A 24,546-nucleotide genomic window follows, 5' to 3' on the forward strand; every position below is an offset into this window, starting at 1 on the left:
TGGTGAGGACCAGACAAAGACCTATAAACACCCAAGACCCTGCTCATGGCCCGAATGGTATGGCACCCCATACCAGGCCCACCTGGGCTGCAGGAGAAGGAAGAGCTCAGCCACTGGCTTCTACACTGGTCATACTTCTGATTCGAGGAGACAGAACAGGTTTGACCTCTGTGGGCCAACTTCCCAAACGATGCCTACAGACACCAGCCTTGGGAGCTCCATACTCCACCTCCAGCATCGCCCAGATCCACAGACCCTCCATCCAGAGTTCTACCTGCTCCCCAGTGACGCATGTCCCAGATGGACCCTCCATCCTTCCCACACCAGCTCCTTGTTACATCGTCCCAAAGTACTTCCTTGGCACCAGACCCTTGCAACGCCCATGCTAGGCTGGCTCCCGCTCCACCACCACTGCATCCACTCAGCTGCCTGGCCCTTTGGCACACCATTAACTCACACTCATCAAATAACTGCAGTGCCCCCAGCATGTGCACCAAGCACCACGCAGGGATAACTTGAGAGAGAAGGACGGACAGGGAGGGTCCCCACCTGATGGAGCTCATGGTCACAGGATAACACACTCAGCCCAGAGCTAATGGCGTGCTGAGTACCTGGGGGAGGCATGTGGGGCTGTGGGGGCCATCCTGGTCTGGGCCCAGCCTCAGGGCTCTCATGCTGGAGGCTCCCAGTTCCTCCTGCCACAGGCTTGGGCCCCTTTACTTCTATCCAGCTCTGACAACCGGCTCCTCAGTGGCCTTCCCTGAGGTCCACACTCCCTGCAGTCCATCCCACTACACAGCCAAAGCATCCACAAAGGGAACCCTGTGTCCTCCATCCTGCTCAGAAGTGAGCAATGATACTGACCATCTACTCACACAAGACAGACCTCAGGGGCAGTGGCACCTCCCCAGGGTCCACTCAGGTTCCCAAGCTTACCTCCCTCACCCCCTCTCAAACACCAAGCCCCAGCCCAGCTGGCTCCATTCTGAGCCTCAGTCCAGCCACACCCCCACATCCAAGTGTGGTAGGTACTCTTCCTCCGGTTGGATGGTCCTCAGTCTCCATCTCTCCTTCATGACCCACAAACACCCCTACTCTGCGAAGGCATCCACAACTTTCACAGATGACAGGCACTTTATACCACTATGGTCTACAATCCACAATGAATCCACAATGAATATACAGCAGCTGGGAATATCTACACACCATATGACAAAGCAAAAATCTAGAGACGCAAGGAGAAACAGATAAAAACATAATAATAGGAGAGATCAACTAATCACTTTGTTTTCAGGGCAGGCCAAGAGGGCAATAAACAACAGCATGGAAGGCCAGCCAAGATAATCCATCACATAGAGCGTATACATGTACATATGACACCATTCCCTGCTAACATTGAATATATCTTTCGAGTCTATCTGGAACATTAATAAAAATTAACTATATACCTGGCCACGAAGAAAACCTGAATATGCTCCAGAAGGTGAAAATAACACAAACAATATTCTCTGAATACAATGCAACAAATTAGAAACTGGAAACAATTTTTTAAAAACTAATTTACAGCTTACTTTTAAATAACTTGATGTCAAATGGAAAACAAACTCCAGGGCAGCCCAGGTGGCTCAGCGGTTTAGCACCACCTTCAGCCCAGGGTGCAATTCTGGAGACCTGGAATCGAGTCCCACATCAGACTCCCTGCATGGAGCCTGCTTCCTCCTCTGCCTCTGCCTCTGCCTCTCTCTCTGTCTCTCATGAATAAATAAATAAAATCTTAAAAAAAAAATCCAAACAGATTTTCTACAGAATAATGAAAATACTACTTATCTGAATCACCAAAGCATAAAGCTGTAATCAAAGGAAAATTCATAGCCTTGAATACTTTGCATCCACAAAAACAAAAGAATTAAAGTAAGTGAATTAAGCAACTCAAATTAGAAAAATAACACTGAAGAATACAAAAAAAAAAAAAGGCAAGAAAGATAAAGATGAATTTTAATTGGTTAGAAAATAAGAAAAGAGCAAAACCTGCATGAATGTGTCTTTGGAGAGTCAGGGAAGCAGGAGTGAGGACATGAGAGGATGCCCATATCCCTGTCCCATGTCCCATTAGGGCAGTTCTCCCGAGGTTAACCTGGATTCAGCAGAACCCCCATAAAGGGCAAACAGTTTCACATGGAAAACCAACCCAGCCAGAATGTGGGGTGGTGGTGGGGCTGCAGGGAAGAAGAGCATGGTGGAGTGGAGGGAAAGCTGTAAGAGCAAAGTTGCACCTCTAGCTCCACAGCACACCCACTGAGTGGACAGGTGGTCTAATGCAGAGCTTGGCAAACCACAGCCCATAGGCTGATTCAGCTGTAAGCTAAGAAGAGCTTTCACATTTTTAAAGGGTTGTTAAAAAAGAAGATTCCAGAGAGAACATATATAACCCAGAAAGTCTGAAATATTTACTATCTGGCCCTTAACAGAAATCAGTCTGCCAACCTCTGGTCTAATGAAACAAAATATAAAATCCAGAAATAAATCTGAGCCATAAAAAAAGGGTATAAGGTAAGGGTGGCTCTCAAGTCACTTTAGAAAAAGATGGACTTTCTTCTAATAAATGGCACTGGGTCAAAAGAACAGACGTTTGAAAAAAAAGATAAACCTGGACTCCTATGTTCCATAGCACAACAGGACAAACTACAAATGGACCAGAAGTCTCATGTAAAAAATGAAACCTATAAGGCCCCTGGAGAAAACGTGTGTGGATCTCTTTATGAACCAAGGAGAACACCTTCGCATCCATGACTCAGGAATTTAGAAGCAATAAAACTAAAGACCACCACATTAAATGGCATAACAGCAAAATTTTATGGGGTACCTGCAAGTCTCAGTCTCAGGGTTGTGGTTTTGAGCCCTACCCTGGATGGAGAGATTACTTAAAAATAAAAATCTTGGGATCCCTGGGTGACTCAAAGGTTTAGCGCTTGCGTTCAGCCCAGGGTGTGATCCTGGAGACCTGGGATCGAGTCCCACATGGGGCTCCCTGCATGGAGCCTGCTTCTCCCTCTGCCTGTGTCTCTGCCCCTCTCTCTCTCTCTCTCTGTCTCTCATGAATAAATAAATAAAATCTTTTAAAAAAAATCTTTAAAAATAAAACTTTACATAGCAAAACACACCAAGAGCAAAGTAAAAATGACCAAAACAGGAGAACATATTTCCAATTTATATCACAAGTAATAGCTAATCTCCCCAAGAAACAGACTTCCCAAAATAGAGGACAGAACAAGAATTGGATTTAAAAAATGGGAAAAAATATGAATAGAGGTTTGCAGATAGACAAATATCCAAGATGCTCAATTTCACTCATTATAAGAGAAATGCAAACTAAAACTTCATTAAGATCTATCTCACATCGATCAGATTATACAAATCCCGAAGTTTATGCCACATTTTGTGGGCAAGGCCCTGAGGAAATAGGCAGCCCCATGCGCTGCAAGCGGAGCTTGGAAGGCCATCGAATGACAGGGGAGTAGCTGACGGCTACAATCTGATTGTTAGTAACGCCCCCCAAACACATGTCCACACACAGAGAACATATAAACAAGGTTACAAGCTACTACATTATCTGAAACTCAAAGCCTGAAAGCAGCCTGAACGTCCATCAGAAGGAGGTTGACCTGAATCAATCACAGGGCACACGCCCAGTGCCAGACGATGTAGCTGTGAAAACAGTGCAGGGGGTCCCCACATGGAGTCAAGCTCAGGACAGAATGTTAATGGAAAAAAGCAAAGTGATAAAAGAGCATATTTGGTATGCTATCTATTGAATAAGGAAATAAGGAGAAATAAAAATACATTTGCTTACTTGCTGAAACAAACAGAAACATCAGAAGGAGAAGCCAGAAACTGGAAGCCTGGTTACCTCCAGGAGGCCCTGCAGGGGGCACATGGTCTAGAGGGTACAACGGTTTTAGACTGTGAGCCATGTAAATATTCCAAGAAATTATACCAGAAGGGAAAGAAAGCCAATAAAAAATTGATAACAAATTGAAATAAATGAATCTGACTGAATATCAAATTGGTAACAGCTCCACAGAGGAAAGCATGAGCTGCAGGGATTCTGACATGCTGAACTAACTATGTCCCCAGCGGGATGTGGTTCCGCCCTAGAGAATGCCAGAAACCTCAACCCTCTTCACTCAGCACGCGTGCCCTTAGCAGTAACACTGGCAATGAAATTCTAAAAGTACATTATAGAAATCATAAGGAAAGCAAGCCATATGATCAGGAAGCATGATTTTCAGTATAAGATGGAAAAGATAAAAATAAATTAAGGAAAAAACCCTAAATCTGAATTAGAAATATCAATGTGAACTCATGTTTGAATATATATTCTCCAGCCCTGCCCAGGGAAAGGCCTGGAAGCAAGGCCATGCAGGACCAAAAGTAGCCCAGCCCTCAGTCTCCAAAAGCAAATCCCATGCAGGAGAAGCGGCTGGTCCAGGTCAAAGGCAGAGGAAGTCCACAGGAGCCGAGGATGCTGGGCCACCCAGAAGGCAAGGCCATGCCCAGGCTCCTAGGTTAACCAGGCCACCAGCAGCCAAACAGAGGGGAAGTAGTAGTAATGAATATATCACAGTGAATAGATATCAGAGTGATTCAAAAGCCAACACAAGAAACAAAGAAAAAAGACATATAAAACCTCAATTGTTACCACCAGAGTAACTGTCACAGCTTCTGACTCTGAAAACTGGAAATTAAAGGGAAAGTATCAAACATTTGCTCTGTTTTGGAGGATGTATACATAGTTCACTCTTGGTTGATAAGGGAAAACTGGTTTTTTAATAAAAGAATGTCAGTGAATAAAGGGAAACCAAATGACAAATTAAGAAAAATTACCATTGCAAATTCCAATTAAAGACCTGGCCCAGGGGATCCCTGGGTGGCTCAGCAGTTTAGTGTCTGCCTTTGTCCCAGGGCGCGATCCTGAAGTCCCGGGATCAAGTCCCACATCGGGCTCCCTGCGTGGAGCCTGCTTCTCCCTCTGTCTGTGTCTCTGCCTCTCTCTCTCTGTGTCTCTCATGAATAAATAAATAAAATATTTTAAAAAAAAGACCTGGCCCAGGACGTAAAGAAGTGGGTAAAAGGTTGTTGGGTGGATATTCACATGGAGCTAATGACTGGCCTGAGTAGTCCATGCTGAGAGCCAAGGGGAATGGCCCCCTGCCCCCCAGAGGGATGAGGGGTAGATGGAGCCAGTGCCCTGAGAATAAGAGGCCTGACCTCCACACTGCTGATGAAATCCAGGCGCGGGGGAGTGTCAGCCCTACCTGCCCGTGCACAAGCCCTTCGGGGAGAAACCAGCAGATGCACACAGAATGAGCGACGTTCTATGTGACAATTGGTCTGGTACCTTCCAGTGGCCACTGTCCCTGGAGAGAGAATGCAGGGGACTATTCCAGATGAAAGGAGCTTGGGGAGGTAACTCCCAGCACAACCCAGGACCCAGACTGAATGTTGGAGTGAAAAAGTCACTGTCACAAACATACAAGGAAAAACCAGGAAAGGAAACAGTGAGATCCCGCTCATTGTCAGTATGATGGAGGCTGGTTTTCAATAGAGCCTGTTGCTATGTTCAGAGGCAAACCATCACCTCACCTGCTACTGACTTTCAAATGATTGAGGGAAAAAGATGAACAGTTAACTCTCAAGCATGTCCAATGGCCTAGACACGATCTCCATGGCAGAGGACATGGGACTGGATGCGGAGATCCACCGAAGAAAAAGCAGGCAAGGCAGCACCAGATGGACCCAGAGGAGGACTGGCAAGCCCCAGATGAGACTTTAGCCCAGGGGGGAAGGGGGTCTCTCAGATGACAGCTCAATGACTCCAGCGCCCTTGGTAATAAGGAAGGTCACTGAAACACCAGGAGGAACAAGTTAGAAAAATCCAACTCCAGGCCTGAAAGCAAAAGACACGAAAGGAAGGAAGGTACCGTGTGTGTGGAGGACGGCCCACTAACACCTGGACCCCTGGAAGGAGCAGGGGCACCAGCGAGCATGGAAGCCCTAGGGGCACACCCCAGTCCTAAGGAGAGGAGATAACAAGAAACAATTCTACTCACAACCAGGAACACCAAGAAACAGGAGCCTCGGGCAGAGGCCACCAGACCCAGGGCGGCAGGTTCCAGAAGCTTCTGTTCAGGAGGCCACCAAGTCTCCTGCTGGACCAGATCTACTCCAGCAGATGTGCCCTGGGAGAAACTGCTTGGCAAATTGAGTAAAGATGAACATGTGGGACCCTATAGCAATTTCACTCCTGGGCACACCCCCAACACCAGTGCGGGCACATATGCACCAGAAGAATGCTCACCACAGCATTATTCAAAAGAAATAAGCTGGGAACAGGGGGATCCCTGGGTGGCACAGCGGTTTGGCGCCTGCCTTTGGCCCAGGGCGCGATCCTGGAAACCCGGGATCGAGTCCCACGTCGGGCTCCCGGTGCATGGAGCCTGCTTCTCCCTCTGCCTATGTCTCTGCCAATCTCTCTCTCTCTCTCCCCCTCTCTCTGTGACTATCATAAATAAATAAATATTAAAAAAAAAAAAAGAAACAAGCTGGGAACAATACAAATGTCTATGGACAACCAATCAGATAAATGGTGTGCAATACTCAGAGACTTCTATACAGCCAAGATAAAGGACAAACTACTGCCCCACACAACAACATGCGTGGACCTCATAGACACAATATCCAGTGGAAGTAAGACTGGGAAAGGCACACACAAGATGATCCTATTTCAGTTCAAAACTGCAGGTGCACTGGTCTACAGGGCCAGAATTCAAAGAGTGGTCACCCCTGGGGAAGCCACCGATGGTGGGAAAGGAGAAGGCTGGGAGAGGCCTGGGGATGGGTCTGCGGCCCTATCTGAGTGGGCTGGTGATCACACAGATGTGTTCACTGTGTACAAGTTACAGCTGTTATAAAAATTAACTCAAAATGGGTCACGGACCCAGATTTGAAACACAAAACTTAGATACTCTTGAAAGAAAGTAGAGGACAAAATTCCAGGTGTGGTGACGAGTGTTTACCTCTAACACCAAAGACACGAACGATCCATGACAGAAATAATTGATAAATTGGACTCCATTAAAATTACAAACCTCTGCCCTCCGAAAGACACTGGTAAGACCGTGAAAAAGATGAGCCACAAGCTGGGAGAAGATATTCGCAAAGCACACATCTGATAATAGTGCAGGCAGGCAAAATATAAGAAGGATCTCTTAAAAAATACAATAAGAAAATCCGTTCTACAAACAGGTAAAATATCTGAACAGACACCTCCCCAAAGAAAGACTCATGGCAAGCAAGCCCATGAGAAGATGCTCCACATCACACGTCATCAGGGAAATGGAAATAAAAACAACAGTGAGATGTCACCATGTACATATGAGAATGGGCACAATCCAGAACGCCATCAACACCAAATGCTGGGAGGATGTGGGATAGCAGGGATGCTCACTCACTGCTGGCAGAAACCCAACATGGCACAGCCACTCGGGAAGACAGTTGGGCAGTCTCCTACAAAACCAAACATACTCTTACCATACAACCATGCAGCCATCCTTCTAGATGTTACCCAAAGGAGTTGAAAATTTATGTCTACACAAGATCCTGAGCAAAAATGTCCATGATTGCTCTAGTCATAATCACCAAAAACTGGAAGCAACGAAGATGCCCTTCAGTAAGTAAGCGAATGGATGTCCATCTAGACAGTGGAGTATTATTCAGCACTAAAAAGAAATGAGCTACCAAGCCACAAAAAGACATGGAAGAGTCTCAAATGTGTACTACTAAGTGAAAGAAGCCAGTCGGGACAAGCTATATACTATATAATTCCAAGTGTATAACATCCCAAAACAATGAGGACAGAGGAGGGGGTGATGGGGCAAAGAGGTGGAGCTCAGGGCATATTTGGGTGGTGAAATTATTCTCTACGATATTGCACAGGGATACAGATGCTCGGCATTTGTCAAAATCCATAGAAGGTACACCACCGAGAATAAGCCTTGTGAACTCTGAGCTTTAGCTAACAACAAAGCATCAACACTGGTTCAGCAACTAGGGGAACTTCTGGGGCAAGGGGTGGATGGGAACTCTGTACCCCCAGCTCAATTTCTCCATAAACCTGAAACTGTTCTAAAAAGTAAAATCCATAAATTTTTTAAAATTCGGGGAACTGAACACTGTGTTGCATGCATGTTACATTTCATTAACAAAAGAAAACACATCCTAAGTGAGACTCTAGTGGGGCTAGGCACTGAGCTATGGGGACCTGAGCTGGGGCTGCTGGAGGAAGCCTAGCCCCAGCCAGGTGCCCAGGCAGTGGGGTGGTGGACCTTTGGCTGAGCCTCATCAGGTAAGACACTGAAAAGAACTTGTTTTGGACTTCAACTTAAGGTTTTTGGACTTCGAGTCTTAATCCAATAATGACAAAATGTGATTTTGGAGTTTAATTTCTTTGGACTTCAACTTACAAGGAAATTTAATTTTTGGACTAATTTCTCTCTGGGAAATTCCTAATGGAAAGGATTTATATTTGAATCAGGAGTACCTCTCCATGGTTGGCCTTTTGAATTAAATTACCTGAACACTATTCATTTAACCTCATCACAGAACCTCTGGTGAACCACTCCAGATAGAGCAGATAGATGGGGCTGGGAACAGGAAATGAAAGAGGAGACAGTTTCTCAGCAAAGGTGCCTGGGAGCCTTGAAATCGATGCACTATTCTGATCCATTTCAGAGCCTTCTGAGGGCATGAGCTAAACTGTCCACCAATGGTCCCCAGGAGCATCAGCAAAGGGAAGGCAGTTGGTTTGGGACAAGTGGTCCCAGGATTGTTAGGAAACCCAGGGAGTTGAGAAAAGAAAACCTAGAGTATTGCAAGAGAGCATCCTTAGCTGGCCACACACTTCATGTAGTGGGGACCCCCTACAGTCACCCTCTGCCCAGCACTTGCCTCTCCCAGACCAAAAGCAGCTCATGGGCTGGAGGGTTTGGGAGAAGGAACAGGGCCTGAGCTGTGCCCCCATCTCCTCTCTCTTTCCAGATTTGTCTGCAGGAATCGAGGGCTCTACCCCAGGGTCTGTGGCCAGGTGGTCCTACCTCTGTCGGCAGCAAAGCCCATCTGATGAGGTGAGCACCAGCAAGCACACCCAACTCTTGGGCTGACCAGTGCCTGCAATAGCTCTGACCCTCTTGACTGATTCTGACCTTGGACAAGGGACAGCAGCATAACCTGCTGTACTTATGACTCCCCTACCCCAAGCCCAGACAAACTCTGTCTACTACCTGTTTTCTAAGCATTTATGCTTATTTTAAAATTTCTCTCCTTCTACTTATATTGAATTTGTTCTGGTTGTTTTCTTCAAACTTCTGGAGTTGAACAATTAGATCAGAATTTTTAAAAATACTTTCTTCTTTCCCAATACAAGCACTTAAAGCTGTAAATTTCCCTATAAATAACATTTTACCTGGATCTCATTTGTTTTGCAATATTTGCAACATGATTTTGTGATACCGTTTTCAATAACCATTCTTATTTTGATTTCTTCATTGACCCACAGAATAAATAAAAGTATGCTTTAAAATTAAAAAAAAAAAACTAGCAGTTCGGAGCCTTTTTAGGGGAGGGAGTGGTTGATTTCTGACATGTGGTATTACAGTCAGAGAATGTCATGCCATTCAGATCAGATACTGGTCTCCTGGAACATGGTGATGCCTGCACGGTGGCCTAAAACATGCACACGTATACGTGACTGATCAGTTCTTGTAAATTAGTCTCAAGCGTGCTTGGAAAGAATGCACATCCTCTAAATTGGTTCTATAGGTTTTATAAGATTATTTTTTTAAATTGTATCTTATTACATCCTTGATTATTTTCTGCTTGATGCGTCAATTCACTTGGAGGTTCATCACCTTCCACAACCATAGATTTGTCAATTTCCCCTTCTAAAGTCTGTCAATGTGTCAACATTTCTTTTGTGTTTTGAAGCTGCTTGTTGGCAGTTCACAGGTTCAGAATTATTTATTTTCCTAGTGATTATTCTCTTGATTATATTTAATAGGCTTCTTTATCCTCATTACCGCATTTGCCTTTTGTCTCTTTTGTCTGATGCTAATGTCACCAAACTACTTTCACTTGATTATCATTTTAATATGGCATTTCCCACCTGTTCTTTCTACTGAAGGAGCAGCAAGGGTTCCCAGCTCTGCCCCTCAAAAACCCTGCCACTGGCCAAAGAGGGGTAACTCATCATTGATAAAAACAATATATTTGGTATGTTTTGATCCATTGCAGTGTGGTTTATAATGATGCCAGAAACAAAAGCCCTTGGCCCCACTTTCAAACAATGCTAGGGAACTGGCTCATTATTTTGAAAATTTGTAAATAAATGGGAAGAAATGAACACCATTCTGCCTTTCCTACATGGACTACACCTCAAAGTAACCCCATAGTTGAGGAGGGCAAGTTTCTCTATATGGAAGGATTCCAGTTGAGAAACAAAAAGGTGTTCCAGGTGGGGATCCCTGGGTGGCTCAGCAGTTTAGCGCCTGCCTTTGGCCCAGGGCGCGATCCTGGAGTCCCGGGATTGAGTCCCGGGATCGAGTCCCGCGTCGGGCTCCCAGCATGGAGCCTGCTTCTCCCTCTGCCTGTGTCTCTGCCTCTCTCTCTCTTTCTCTCTACGTCTATCATAAATAAAAAAAAAAAAAAAAAAAAAAAGGTGTTCCAGAAGTACAACATCACCACTGTTCAACCTTGAGCAAAATAACCAGCCTATGGGCAACCATCCTAACAGCCACTGACTATCCACAGAAAGAAGGGACCAGCCCCTGCACAGCCCCAGCCCCAGAGAGTTCCTGCCCAAAACAAAAACATCCCTCTGACCGTGCATAGAGATCTCCAATGTCCAGGAAAAACAGGTGACAGAGAAGGGCACTGTAAATGTCACCACTGGGAGGCAAAACCCAAGTGTAGATGGTGCGAAGCTCTGAAGGATGAAGCAATGTGGCTACTTCAACAAATAACACAACAACCAAGGCCAGGGGCGGCAGGGGAGCTGCAGACACACACACTGGAGAGTCATGTCACCGCAACTCACACCTTCCCAAGATCTTGATCTGAACAAACTATTAAAAACTGTATCCTCCATAAAAACAAACAAACAAAAATCCTTCTTCCATCAAGTTCGAAAAAGTTTTTTATAAAGTTCCTGGGAAAATTTGAACAGTAGCTAAATATTTGATAACATTTAAGGGATTATTATTAATTTTAAGCAGGATAATACTGAGTTTATGTCCTCTCAAACAAGACTATTTTTTTTCAGATATCTTTTTTTTTTCTTTTCTTTTCTTTTCTAATTTGTTCAAGATGTTTCCTCTCTCTGGCATCCCACTACCCTCTATTTCTTCTTCTTCTTTTTTTTATAAATTTATTTTTTATTGGTGTTCAATTTGCCAACATATAGAATAATACCCAGTGCTTATCCCGTCAAGTGCCCACCTCAGTGCCCATCACCCAGGCATCCCCACCCCCCTCCCACCTCCCCTTCCACCACCCCTAGTTCGTTTCCCAGAGTTGACTCTTTACTTTTTAAAAATACATAAGGAAATAGTCACAGATTTTGCTTCGAGGGATCTAGGGTCTGGGGGGGCGGGGCACAGTTGACAGCTGCTGGCACCCACTGGCAGAAGCACTGGTTCATTACACTATTCCTTCAAATTCTGCACGTAGGGATCCCTGGGTGGCGCAGCGGTTTGGCGCCTGCCTTTGGCCCAGGGCGCAATCCTGGAGACCCAGGATCGAATCCCACGTCGGGCTCCAGGTGCATGGAGCCTGCTTCTCCCTCTGCCTGTGTCTCTGCCTCTCTCTCTCTCTCTGTGACTATCATAAATAAAAAAAAATTAAAAAAAAAAATTCTGCACGTGTTTGAATATTTTCACCATACAATATTTTGTAAGTAATACAATTTATAAACAAGGCTCAATGCTGGATTTCTCACATCTTTGCCAGACACATAAGCACTTACCAGCATCAGAGGAGCCATCTTTGTCAGTGAGAACCAGGAGATACAACAGGGAACCAGAGCCTGTCCTGCCCGTCTCGTCCAGCCTGATCAGCTGCAAGCGTGGCGTTGTCACGGGTGGGAAGCGATAGAACTGGAAGGTGAAATACACGGTCTTTGGCCACGGTGCTCCCTGGCAGTCCTGGGACACTCTGAATCCAAAAAAAGCCCCAAATTAATCAAGTATCCATAGCAGAGAACCTGGGTTTTCAAGAGCCCAGCACCACAGGCAAGACACTGCCTCATCCACCCACATGAGCAGCTCTACTGGGATCTCGGGGAGCCCGTCAGACAGCAACCCATTTCAGCCCCAGCTGGAGAACCCTGCTCTCAGAGCTACATGAATACCAAGAATTGGCCAACAACACTGTCCATGTCAATGACAGAAGTTCAGGCAAAGCCAGTTTCACAGCATCTAGAGATGGCTGTGTGAGCACCCTAACCAAATAAAAACAAAAACACATAGCATTCCTTAATCCAGGAAGACCTCAGCATAGAGAGTCCTGCCAACTCAGAGCCATACAGAGGGGTTTCTTCAATGCAAGGAAAGTGAAAGCCAGGTAAAGAGTAACATAAATAGAATATTTAAGATCGCACCTGCTAAAGGCAAGAAAATGCAGCACTATCTCATTGCTTTGTAGACAATCTGATTCTTCCTTTTGGGGGTTGAATTTCACGGGATCTGTAGGATTTACAGCCTCGGCTGGTTGCTTATTGGCATCCAGAATCTCAGGAAAGCCGCAGGCTTGCAGGAGCACCATTGAGGCTCGTGAGAGCTTACTTCCAGAGCTAAAACAGAAAAGATCATGGTGGCCGGCCTCCAGAAAAGGGCCGGCAAAGAGGTAGGACCTGCCGACAACCCCTCTCTGGGGAAAGCCTGTTGTTCAGAGTCAGTCTTCCCAGCACAGCATGCCAGGGGCCTCAGGGCCACCTCTCACCTCCTGGTCTGGGCTCCCACAACAATCGGGGTGTGCACCGGCGTAAAAGGCAGCTCCTGCAGCTGTTCAGCAACAGAGGCTCCCAGGACCAAGGACGCCTGGCTCAGCTGGGCCTCCAGGTGAGAGATCCTGCCCTCCGAGGGGAGCTCCTGCTGAGCAAAATGCGGCCCCAAGTGAGGCCAACAAGGATCCCAGCCTGTAACAACTGAGGAGGCTGAGATGGGGGGGGTGTTCATTGATGAGCCACCTGTCGGACTGCTAGCTTCAGCAAAGGAAAATACAGGACGCCCAAGTGCCTCTTACACTTTAGGCAAACAATGAATAATTATGGTATAATGTAAGTATGTCCCATGAAATATCTGGAACTTACACTAAAAAGTCACCACTTATCTGAAATTCTAATTTATCTGGGCCAATTCGTATTTTAGGTGAGTCAAAAAGCAATGAGGGAGGTATCATCAATTTTATGAACTGGCACCATTGAGAGATCTGCTGTCTGAGAAGGTCAATTAACATAAAAACCACATTGATAGATCAGAAAAATGAACCCTCCTTCAACGCTGCAAGACAGACCACTACTCAGCTCCCAGCTCGCCTGTATAGACATTTCTCTGATCCCATCACCTGAATATTCTAGTCATTCCTTTGTATTCCACCTTCCACATCCCTCCAGAGCAGAAGACGTGTCTAAATGAAGAGACTGTTTGGAAATCAGAATGCTCTCTTTCACACCAGCTCACCTAGCTTTCTGTTTCAGCTCAAAAGGAATACCACAAAACCAGCGATAACTCTGACATGTCTCAGCTGCCTATAATAAGAAATGCAGGCTTTTCATAAATACGTGAGCCCTAGACATGTTCTAGAATAAGGCATCTCACGGTACTGGTTTCAAGTAAATAATTTAATGGCGCTATTTTTCCTCAATAGACTTCCAGTACAGGACTGAAGATACAGTTTGCAGGTGAGCCAGCCAACTTTTGAAACCAAACTCTATGTGAATTCCCCAAGGTCAGTGGAAACACAGGCCTGTTTTCCCCACTAGATGCATCCAAATCCAGGACGGTGGGCTTCACTACTTCTCCTTCAGCTGCTGCCAACAAGGAGAGTGTCCTGGAGCGCTGGAGGCTTGGATCAGCCTCTATTTAGAACTCTAACAAAACTTTCCTTCCCCCTTCATGTACAGAGATCTGAGGGGGGTCTAACTTTGTCTTGTCAGGCAGAGCAAAAGCCTAAGTAAGCCTCATAGCAGGGAGAGCTCCCACACCAAATTCCCAGGTCTGCAGGACAGAAAGGTGGCAAGTACCTGGGGCATGGAAGTAAGCCATGCCCACCCACTCCCCCTGCCACCCTGTCCCTACACCCATGTCACAGAGAACCCACGAAGGTCTCAGCCACCTCCCCAAGGACCAGCACAGCTCACAAAGTCAAAGACTCCAGCAGATGTCAGGAGTTCAGAGCCATTCCCTGGAAGGAGGAAGGGTGGCCATGCTTACCTCCTGGGCCGGCGGGGGCTTAGAGCTGTCGGGTTGCCGTGGAGGGGGTGTGGCTGAGCGGGAGCGGGTGGTAGGCTGTGGGGAAGCTGCGAGCTGGGAAAGGGACAACTAGAGGGGGAGGAAGAGTGGGTGAGAGGTGGAACACAGCCCCCCTACATTCCAGCGCCCCCACACACACACATACACTCACACTGGCATAAACCCAGGAGACATAGCACAGAAGGCAGTGAGGTCTGCAACCGCTTGCTGGGTGGCTGCTCCTCGTTCCTTTACTAGTTACTAAGAGGCAAGATTGTGGTCCCTACCATGTGGTAACACTGGCATAAAAACAATAGTAACAAGGAACAGCAGGTAGAAAAGAGGAAGGGCCGAGGAAGACAGGTTCTCTGCCACTTATGGGCTGTGGGGGCAGCTGGTCTTTGAACTTCTCTGGATTTCACATCCAGCCAGGGACTGAACAGGTGCAAGGTCCCTTCCAGGTCTCACCACCGCTGTGCCTGGGACACAATCCCGTCACTGAGGCAGTGACTGGAATGGGAGCCGACATGAGCTCTAGGGACAGCTGCTGAGACTGAATCCCCACACCACTATTACTGTGTGACTGAGGGCAGGCCATTGAGTCCTTTCTTTTCCTCTGTCTCCTCATCTGCAAAATGGGGGTGAAAATAGTACCTAAATCACAGGACTATCACAGGAATTAAATGAGAAGTCGTGGAAAGGGCTTGGCCAGAACCTGGTGCATGTAAGCCTCCTGTCACGTCGCAGATGTCTGGAAAGTGAATGCAGCTGTAAGGAGGGCCTACGCTCCATGGAAGACCTGCCTCTCAAATCTTGGACTCACTTTATGACATATACAGTTAGCTGGCCCAGCACAGTACTGGGACAGAGGAACCCAACACGAGACAGATCAAAGGAGTGGCTGGGATAGGCATGTGGCAATGGGGGACCCCAGCAGCAGCCCCAAGGGCAGAGAAGAGCTGTGGGGTCTGTTCAGCTCCATTCAGACCCACAAGCTGTTTTGAGACTTTCCTGCCTCAGGAAGTGGGCAGCACTGTTCTGTGGCCCTGAACACTTAGGGTGACATGGAAACTGCTGTAACGGGCCAGTAGGGAAGCTTGGGAGGCTGTCTCCAGACCTGTGTCTTCAGGCAAATAAAACGTTCACTTCTGAGCGAGTCTCCAAGCTGCTTGGTACACGTTAAACCCACTTCCTTGAGACAGACTTTGATAGTGAGTTATTCGACTTTTCTAGATAAGTCATTTTCCAGGGTGATGCTGGCAAAGTCATCAGGTAGACAAGCCAACTCTGACCCTGAACAAGGTGATGCCGGAACCACTGGCAAGCACTGTGACAAGCTTGGGGTTACAAAGGGGTGGACTCAATGGCCAGCCAACAACCAGCACCTCTCTTCCTATGCAGGAGACCCTCGCACACAGAACTATCTGCTGTCTGACAGGCGGTGGCCCATCTTTACCAGCACCAGCTGTTCAGCCTATGGGCCTGGCTTTGGCCCCACTGCCCAGGGCAGTGGTCAGTGCCAGGCACCCTCTCCTGGTAGAGACAAGACAGGAGGAAATGAAGACCACAGGGCAGCCTGGGTGGCTCAGCGGTTTAGCGCCACCTTCAGTCCAGGGCGTGATCCTGGAGACCTGGGATCGAGTCCCACATCGGGCTCCCTGCATGGAGCCTGCTTCTCCCTCTGCCTGTGTCTGTCTTTCTCTCTCTCTCTCTCTCTGTTTCTCATGAATAAATAAAATCTTTTAAAAAACTTTAAAAACCGAACTTAAAAAAAAAAAAAAAAAAAGGAAATGAAGACCACACTGTGGCACCTCAGAAAAAAACAAAGTCTACTCGGCCCTGAAAGATTCTCAGCTATCAGACATAACTGCCAGAGAGAGCACATCATTTTTTAAAAGTACTGAATGTGTCCCAGCAAAACAAAAGAGACACCACTGTTCTTAATGATGCAGAGAATGTTCTGCCCCTGGGGCCTTTAATTAATGGATTTTGGAATTCTGAAACAGGCCTCTCAGCCCAGACTTACCCCTGGTCCCACCGGCGAGTCCTGGAGGGCAGCGAGCCCCTGGGGCGGCAGTGCTGGCAGGTCTGGGGGGGAAGCAGACAGAGGTGGGGAGGGGCACTCAGGAGCCTTGGGAGGCCTGACTCAGGGCCTGACCCATCTGCCCCCGGCTGCGACTGGTGTTGCCGCTGGCGTTGGGCAGTCCAATCACTCTGCAGTAAGGTCCAGAGCCGCTCCCCCAGGTCACAGCCTCAGAGGACGGAGCTGAGCTCGGGCTGCTGTCACTCCAGTTCCCCTACCCCTGGCCACCCCACCTGGCCTCATACTTTCTGACTGTGTGGTGTCACCAAGAATGGGCTTCATGACCCATGAAGTCCTCACACACCCATCCTGTGCCTTTCCATCTTCCCATCTGCTCATACTCCCGACTCTGGAGAGCTGGGGCCCTGGGTCAGCTGGCCTGGCACCCCCACTCCTCTGACCAGGGTGGACTTGCTGTTGTGCTAAGTAAGCAACTTTGAAGCAGATGCACATGCCGCACCCTGCTGTTCCTGCCTCCACCCCCGCAGATGCCCAGCGCACACAACCTGTCCTGAGTCCAGCGTACTCTAGATGTGGGCATGCTGGGCCCAGGAGGGGCCGGTGGCCATGCATGTCCTTGACCTTGGTGATGCCAAGGCTGGCTCCTGCAGGCTCCAAGGTGCCATCCTCCTGCCAAGTCCAGGGGCCAGCCCCATCCTCACAAGCCAAGTCAGGGCGCTTCCCAGAAACTGAGAAACACTCTGGCCTGCAAGCCTTCACCCCTGAAACCAGCTCACAGCAGATCATGAATCCAGCTGTGCTCCCAAGAAAGGTGTCATCTCACCAGAAGCAAAGTGTGGAGGAGGATTCCAGCAGCCAAGAACCTCTCCCTCCACTTGAGAGTGCTGGCGGCAGCTCACTGCCCATCCCAAGGCGGAAAGCATTACAGAGCCACTGAGTCCTCCGTATCCCACCCTGATACCGGGACTCTGGAAAGCCCCACAGACTGACTCTGGTCACAAGGATGAAACTGCAGGAAATGGGAAGGGACCAGACCAGTGGCTCCCCCACCACCAGGGCTAATGCTGTGCGGACAGGTCCCCACTGACTGCCTGAGACAAAGGAGCAGCTCACATTTCTGCTCCAGCAAGATTCACCACCTGTCTGAAGACACTCTGTTACTCCCCCATCAGCCTCAACTCGCTGAAAATCACAGTCAACAGAAGCTCAATCGTCCAAGCCTCCCTCCTGTCAATTCAGCTTCTAGAAGCCCAAACTGCCTCCACTGACACCTGGGCTATCTGTGTCCCACAGGGTCACATAAAGACCTGTGACCAGGTGTTTTCTCTGCCGGGAGGGCACACCTGCAGCATCACACAGATGGGAAACATCAACACGGCCCAGAAAGCACTTTGGTGAGGGGACCAGACAGGATCATAGAGGATATAAAGACAAGTGCACAGGTGAACAGAAGGCCAGGCAGTGGTCTTCCTGGAGAAAACTCCCAGGCTGGAGGGCACAGAAGTCCCCCCAGAAGCACTGGGGAGCCCACAGTACAACTTCCTCCCTGCCCATCATCACCAACCATGGGCCAGACCTGAGTAGCATGGAGCACTGAAGCCCTTTGTCCCAAATGCCAGCTATCTCCCTAGGAGTGCTTCTCTGAAACATGGCTGTGCATTCTGGGGAGAAACTGAGGCAGGCCTGCGGAAGGGTGCTCACAAGTCCGCCTAGGTCTAGCTGCAGGTCAGGCCTTCACTGGCAGAAGCCTCATCCTGGGAGCAAGGGGTCTGGCGATCTTAGAGGATGGGGGAACAGCTGCCCCAAAAGGCAGAGGGAAGAAGGGCTCATCGTTGCTTAAGACAGAGTCACTGTGACTTAAAGAAAGATGGGGAAAAATAAGTGTCCCACTGGGCCCTGAAAATAAGGCTTTAATCACTATTTAAAGGTTCTTTAGACACTAAGAACTCATATGGCAAATCCACCTGAAGACCCTCATTTCTAACTATTTGGGGGTAAAAAGCCATCCTCCCTAAGACACTGATCACAGGAAATGAGGGACATAAACCTAATCTGTGTAGAGATAAAGGGACAGGCAGCTCAGTGACGGGGTGGCCATGGGCCTCGCCGCAGAAGTTGCTCAGAGTGAAGGTGGCTGAGGCCCTCCAGCACACAGGATGCCGGGTGGCCCAGGGCACTAGGGGGCTGTAGCTGGAGAGGGGCTGGACTTGCACACAGAAGAGCCCAGGCCTGCCTGCAGCATCCACACCTCCAGCTGCACCAGCCCCACCACACCGGCCACCTGTTGCTCAGGCAGGCAGGGCAGGCAGGGACAGTGAGGAACATGTGTCCCAAGCACACCTGCGTGTCCCAAGGTCCCATCGCTGCCCACACCAGCCGCTTCCAGAATACTGCGAAGTTAGGCCCAGAACAATATGCACTCTGGCACCTGGGAAATGGCATTGCCCTCTGGACCTGGGGGGTGCATGGGGCTCTTTGGGGCAAGGGATGGGTGCACCTGATAAAGCTGCTGCTGTACCCAGATGTTTCCTAAGCAGAGGACACAGGAGAAGATGCACGTCCCAGGTGCTGATAAGGGAGCGTCACTACAAAGGTGTCATGGTTCTGTCCATGCTGCTGCTGGCAGTACTATAAAACCCAGACATAGGGCAGCCCCTGTGGCGCAGCAGTTTAGTGCCGCCTGCAGCCTGGAGTGTGATCCTGGAGACCCGGGATCGAGTCCCACATCGGGCTCCCTGCATGGAGCCTGCTTCTCCCTCTGGCTGTGTCTCTGCCTCTCTCTCTCTCTCTCTCTCTCTCTGAATGAATGAATGAATGAATGAATGAATAAATAAATAAATAAATCTATCTTTAAAAATAAAAATAAAAATAAAATAAAACCCAGACATGCAAGGTGCCTTGCCTCGGCGAACTAGACCCCAGAGGAGTGGGGAATCCCATGGGGCACCCAAAGCCTAAGGCTGGCTGAAGCAGTGACTCGTCCCCATCAAGGCTTCTGCTCTGAGCCACTCACTAACATCCTACAGCAGAGCACACACACCCTGGGATCCCTTTAAATCTGCCCATTCACATGGCTCCAGCTGGGCGGTTCAAACTCCCGGTCCTGCATGACTGCCTGGGTGACACGACTGCCCCGGGGGCAGGGAGCCTTCCATTGGAGAGGACGTCCCCGCAGCATCGACACGCAGAAGGTCACAACCATGCCAAGAACCTGACTCAGGATATTCCGGGAAAGGCCATGGTGACATATTTCCCTCGACCCGGCTATTTGTCAAATCTACTGAAGCAAACATACCAACATTCTGACACCACCAGAACACTGAAGAGCAAAATATGGGTCAGGGAAATTCTGAGTTTCCAAAAACCAAGACCGAGTGCCCTCTAGTGGCTCTGTGCACTGCTTCCTGGAGGGTGAGGAGTGGACCTCTGCTCCCTCATTAATTCTAGAGAGGACATAAAGATCATTCATGACAGAGAGCCGAAGTCCCTCACTTAACATGACAGCCTCATGTCATCAAGATTTCCAACAGAACCGACTAAGTTGGTAAATATCAAAGGAGAAAAAGTTTCCATCACCAATTAAACACGAATGAACCTGGGATGAAGGCAACCACATCAATGTAACACAAATGCAGCAATAAAATCCAAATTAAATAAAGCAAATGCAATCAGGATGGGTCGGTGCAGACCTGCTGGCCCCAAATGGCAGTGGAGAATGGAGGACGTCGGTACTAGATCCTGATCCCTCCAGCAACCTGTCAATGGGTGGAATGGCAAGTCTCTTTGCAAAGAACTCAAGCTCTGCACAGGGGAGACACACTCTCCCCCCAACCATCCAGGGAGACACCTGTCCCGCTGGCCAATGGATGGATCTGGAGCCCAAAGTGAGCTGTCTTTGTGGGGAGGGGTCCCCTTCCCCCTGAACCTCCACAACATGCCCTGGAGCCTAAGAATGTCTGGCCTCCCATGGGCGCTGCTCTATGCCCAGCTGCCCACGTGGAGCTGGAGGTGGCCAGCTTCCAGGGGACAGGCCAGCTCTCCCTGGTCTGCATCCTGATCGTACAGCACAGGAGGGGCATGAAGTGTTGGTATCTGCCCGTTTGAGCATCTCAAGATGCAGGAGCAGCTGCCAAGCCTGGGTGCCACCACACACAGAAGCAGCAGAGTGCCAGGGATGACCTTGGACTTGGGAGTCCCGAGGTCAGGCACTCAATCCACGGCTGACACATCTGCTAGCTCCATGCCCTGACTCCACACTCTCTCCCGAGAGCAGCAGCAATGGCCTCCAGTTGGAGAAGCACCCTCCCAGCTCTTAACCACACGAGGAATGGTGGGGGACACAGCAGCGTGAAGGGGCTCCATCTCAAGACGTTCATGGAACACCTGAACAGGACTTCTCTCTGCTGGGCTTCCTAAGCCCCAGGGTGACCTCAGAGCTCCTGGGGTCGCTATGGGGAGAAACCCTTCCTGGAAGGAAGCTAACAATGGGAGAGCTGGATGGTAAGGGGACCGGGTGTGGAAGGCAGACAGAGAGACAGAACCCGAGTGCCAGGACACAGCCAGCCTCACATCAGCTCTGCAAACATGTGCCCAGTGCTTTCCTGGCCCAGGACCCCGGTGGGCAATAGAAAGAGGAGTACACACAGCCCCCATTCGTGAGATGCTCCTAGGACAGTGCTCAGGGTTGGACAAGTGCCCACACCAAAGATCTGCACCTCTTCACCATCAGGGCACAAATTAGGGCACTTGCCACTAGATGGAGCCACCCGGCTCACTCTCAGCCAGGAGCTGGGAGGGGTCCTGTGTGTCACTTCCATGCCACAGCAACTGACTGTGGGGCAGGTACCTCCGACAGGTCCCTTTCCTCGTGGTGCTATGGCCAGCAGAACTCAGACTACGCCGGCCATCTGTGACCACGAAAGACAGAGTTGTTACCAACCTGCAGGGGATGTGGAGCAAGAACAGGAAATAAAAGCCTTTTGTTTTAAAGCGGTGAGATCTGGGGATTATGTGTCACCATGGCAAACTGGACTGATTCATTCTGAGGGCAACAGAGGAAGGAGGAGACACACAACAGTATGGAATAAACAACAGGTGTCCCAAGATCAGAGAGTTGTGGAAGAGCACACTATGCCTGGGAGATGCCTGCGCCGGGCTCCAAACATGAGCAGTTTACTCTGGGTATTTCAATGCAAGACTATTTTTTCTAAACTTCTAAATTCAAGGTCAAAGGAAAATAGAAATTGAAACCAATAATTTAGAAAATAAGAACACTGTAGATCAATATGTCAGAAATAGAGTCAAAGAAGTACTTGGAAAGAAACCACAGGACCTGAAATGTTTTATTAAACAGACAAATGGAGGGACAGTAACTCCATGGTTGAGCTGCCTTTGGCTCAGGTTGGGATCCCAGGGTCCTGGGATCGAGTCCCGCATTGAGCTCTCCACAGGGAGTCTGCTTCTCCCTCTGCCTATGTCTCTGTCTTTCTCTCTCTGTGTCATGAATAAATAAATAAAATTTTTTTAAAAAGGCAAATGAAAATAAGCTAAGCATTCAACTTCTTTAAAACTTTAAAAAAAAAGAAGGGATTAATAAAGGCAAAAGCATATAAAATTAAATTATAATTAATTACATTAAAATTAAAGACACAATTAGAAACTTCAAAACAGCACAGGAATTAATGAAGGTATGCAAGAGCCGACTCCCTACAGAAGATAAAAGGTAAACACCTCTGATGAATCTGCCCAAGAGAAGGAGACACTCACCAGGAGACCAGGAATGGCAAAGGAATCCACACAGAGATAGAAATTAGGATATTTACATTACATACAAGTTTATCCCAGGATCCATTCATCTATAGACTATATATATCCCCAAAGTTAACCTGAGCTGAGATAGAAAACCTAAATAGAGCCATAACCATAATAAAAACTTGAAGGTAGGGGATCCCTGGGTGGCTCAGCTATTTGGCACCTGCCTTCAGCCCAGGGTGTGATCCTGGAGCCCCGGGATCAAGTCCCACGTCGGGCTCCCTACATGGAGCCTGCTTCTCCCTCTGCCTGTGTCTCTGCTTCTCTCTCTCTCTCTCTCTCTCTCTCTCGATCTCTCATGAATAAATAAAAAACCTTAAAAAAAAGAAACTCGAAGGTGGTGAAAACGAGCTAAGGAAACCCCACTGAGCTGGGAGAAGGAGTGGAGGGTCAGCAGGTGCCATCCCCCACCGGGTCCCATCTGGGTACCAGCAGGGACCCAGAACCAATGAGAAGCCGCCACATGGAGTTCTCTTTTCCTCACGAACTCCTGTTCAAAACCATCCCTTCCAGCCTCCTCCTTCCCTCTATCCCCTCTATTAGTGGACCCTTGCTCTCTGGTCTCTCAACTGGCCTATTGGTTCACCATGGTCTGCACATCTCCTTTTTTTTTTTTTAATTTTTATTTATTTATGATAGTCACAGAGAGAGAGAGAGAGAGAGAGAGGCAGAGACATAGGCAGAGGGAGAAGCAGGCTCCATGCACCGGGAGCCTGACGTGGGATTTGATCCTGGGTCTCCAGGATCACGCCCTGGGCCAAAGGCAGGCGCTAAACCACTGCGCCACCCAGGGATCCCTCCACATCTCCTTTTGTAATTCCTCTGCCGTTCTGGAATAAACCAAGTTGCTACTCAATAACTTCGTTGTTTTCAAGGTTGGCATGATCAGAAAATCCTTCCCAAAGGCACTGAGTTCCTGATGGTTTTATAGACAAGTTTTACCAAACCTTCAAGAAACAAGTCTTGCCTTTTGTTGAAATTATTTTAAAGCCCAGAAAAAGAGAGAAAGCATCCTAACTCACTGTGATGATTAATTTTTTTTAAGATTTTATTTATTTATTCATGAGAAACACAGGGAGAGAGGCAGAGACACAGGCAGAGGGAGAAGCAGGCTCCATGCAGGCAGCCCAACGTGGGACTCGATCCCAGGTCTCCAGGATCAGGCCCTGGGCTGAAGGCGGCACTAAACCACTGATGATTAATTTTATGTGTCAGGTAGACTAGATGAATCACAGGGGCCCAGACAGGTGGCCAACCATCATTCTGAGCGTGTCTGTGAAGATGATTCCAGATGAAATTCCTATTTGAATACTCCCCCTGAGTGACGCGCTCTGCCCCCCCCAACCCTGCCCCCGTGTGGGTGGGCATCATCTCATGTGTTGAGGGCTTGAGGAACACCAGAGGGGAGGAAGGAAGAACTGGGCGTTCCTGCCTGTCAATGGGGGATGCACATCTCCTTCCCTCCATGCTCCTGCTCCGCAGGCCTTCAGACCCAGACTGGAACCTGCATGGTGGCTTTCCCCCACTCTCAGGCCTCTGGATTTGGACTAATTCCCCAGCAGCTTTCCTGGGCCTCTTCTCAGCCTCCACTGATGGTGTGAGCCAATTTCTTATAATAAATCTCTTCCTACATGGATGGCCCACTGGTTCTGTTTCTCTAGAGAGCCCTAGCTACGCACTCATTTTGCAAAACGAGCACTCCAAATACCAAAGCCTGATAAAGACATGACAAAACAGAAAGCTATAGATGAGCGATCTGCAGGTGATGGCCCACTCATCAAATTCCACCCACAACCTGTGTTTGTGAGTAAGCTTTTATTGTAACACAGCCAAGCTCATTCATATGGTTTCCACTACACAGCACTGGAGATGAGGAGCTACAACAGGGCATCCGGCCCACAAAGCCTAAAATATTTACTATCTGGCCTTAAAGTCAGCTGACCTCTGCCACAGATGCAGCTCAATTATGGAGATGAGACAGAAATCCTGAACACAGGTTAATCAAATCAAGACAGACATGATTATAAAGCTTCCTAAAAGTCATTCCCTCTGTTTCTTTTCTTAAATAGACTTTATTTTTAGGGTAGTTTTATTATATTCATAGCAATATTGAACAGAAAGTACAGAGAA

At 48.3% G+C, this 24,546-nt stretch overlaps 1 protein-coding gene across 1 annotated transcript in view; it reads right to left on the reverse strand.

Moving 5' to 3' along the window:
* The window catches only part of NPHP4 (nephrocystin 4), a 115,767-nt gene that overhangs the window by 26,137 nt on the left and 65,084 nt on the right, over positions 1-24,546 (reverse strand). Inside the window, 5 exon segments of the mRNA NM_001135788.1 lie at positions 12,077-12,264; positions 12,710-12,901; positions 13,051-13,199; positions 14,544-14,651; positions 16,588-16,649. Of these exon segments, the coding sequence (NP_001129260.1) occupies positions 12,077-12,264; positions 12,710-12,901; positions 13,051-13,199; positions 14,544-14,651; positions 16,588-16,649 (699 nt within the window).

The sequence above is a fragment of the Canis lupus genome, chromosome 5, assembly GCF_011100685.1.
Source record: "Canis lupus familiaris isolate Mischka breed German Shepherd chromosome 5, alternate assembly UU_Cfam_GSD_1.0, whole genome shotgun sequence".
In the NCBI taxonomy this organism is placed as follows: Eukaryota; Metazoa; Chordata; class Mammalia; order Carnivora; family Canidae; genus Canis; species Canis lupus.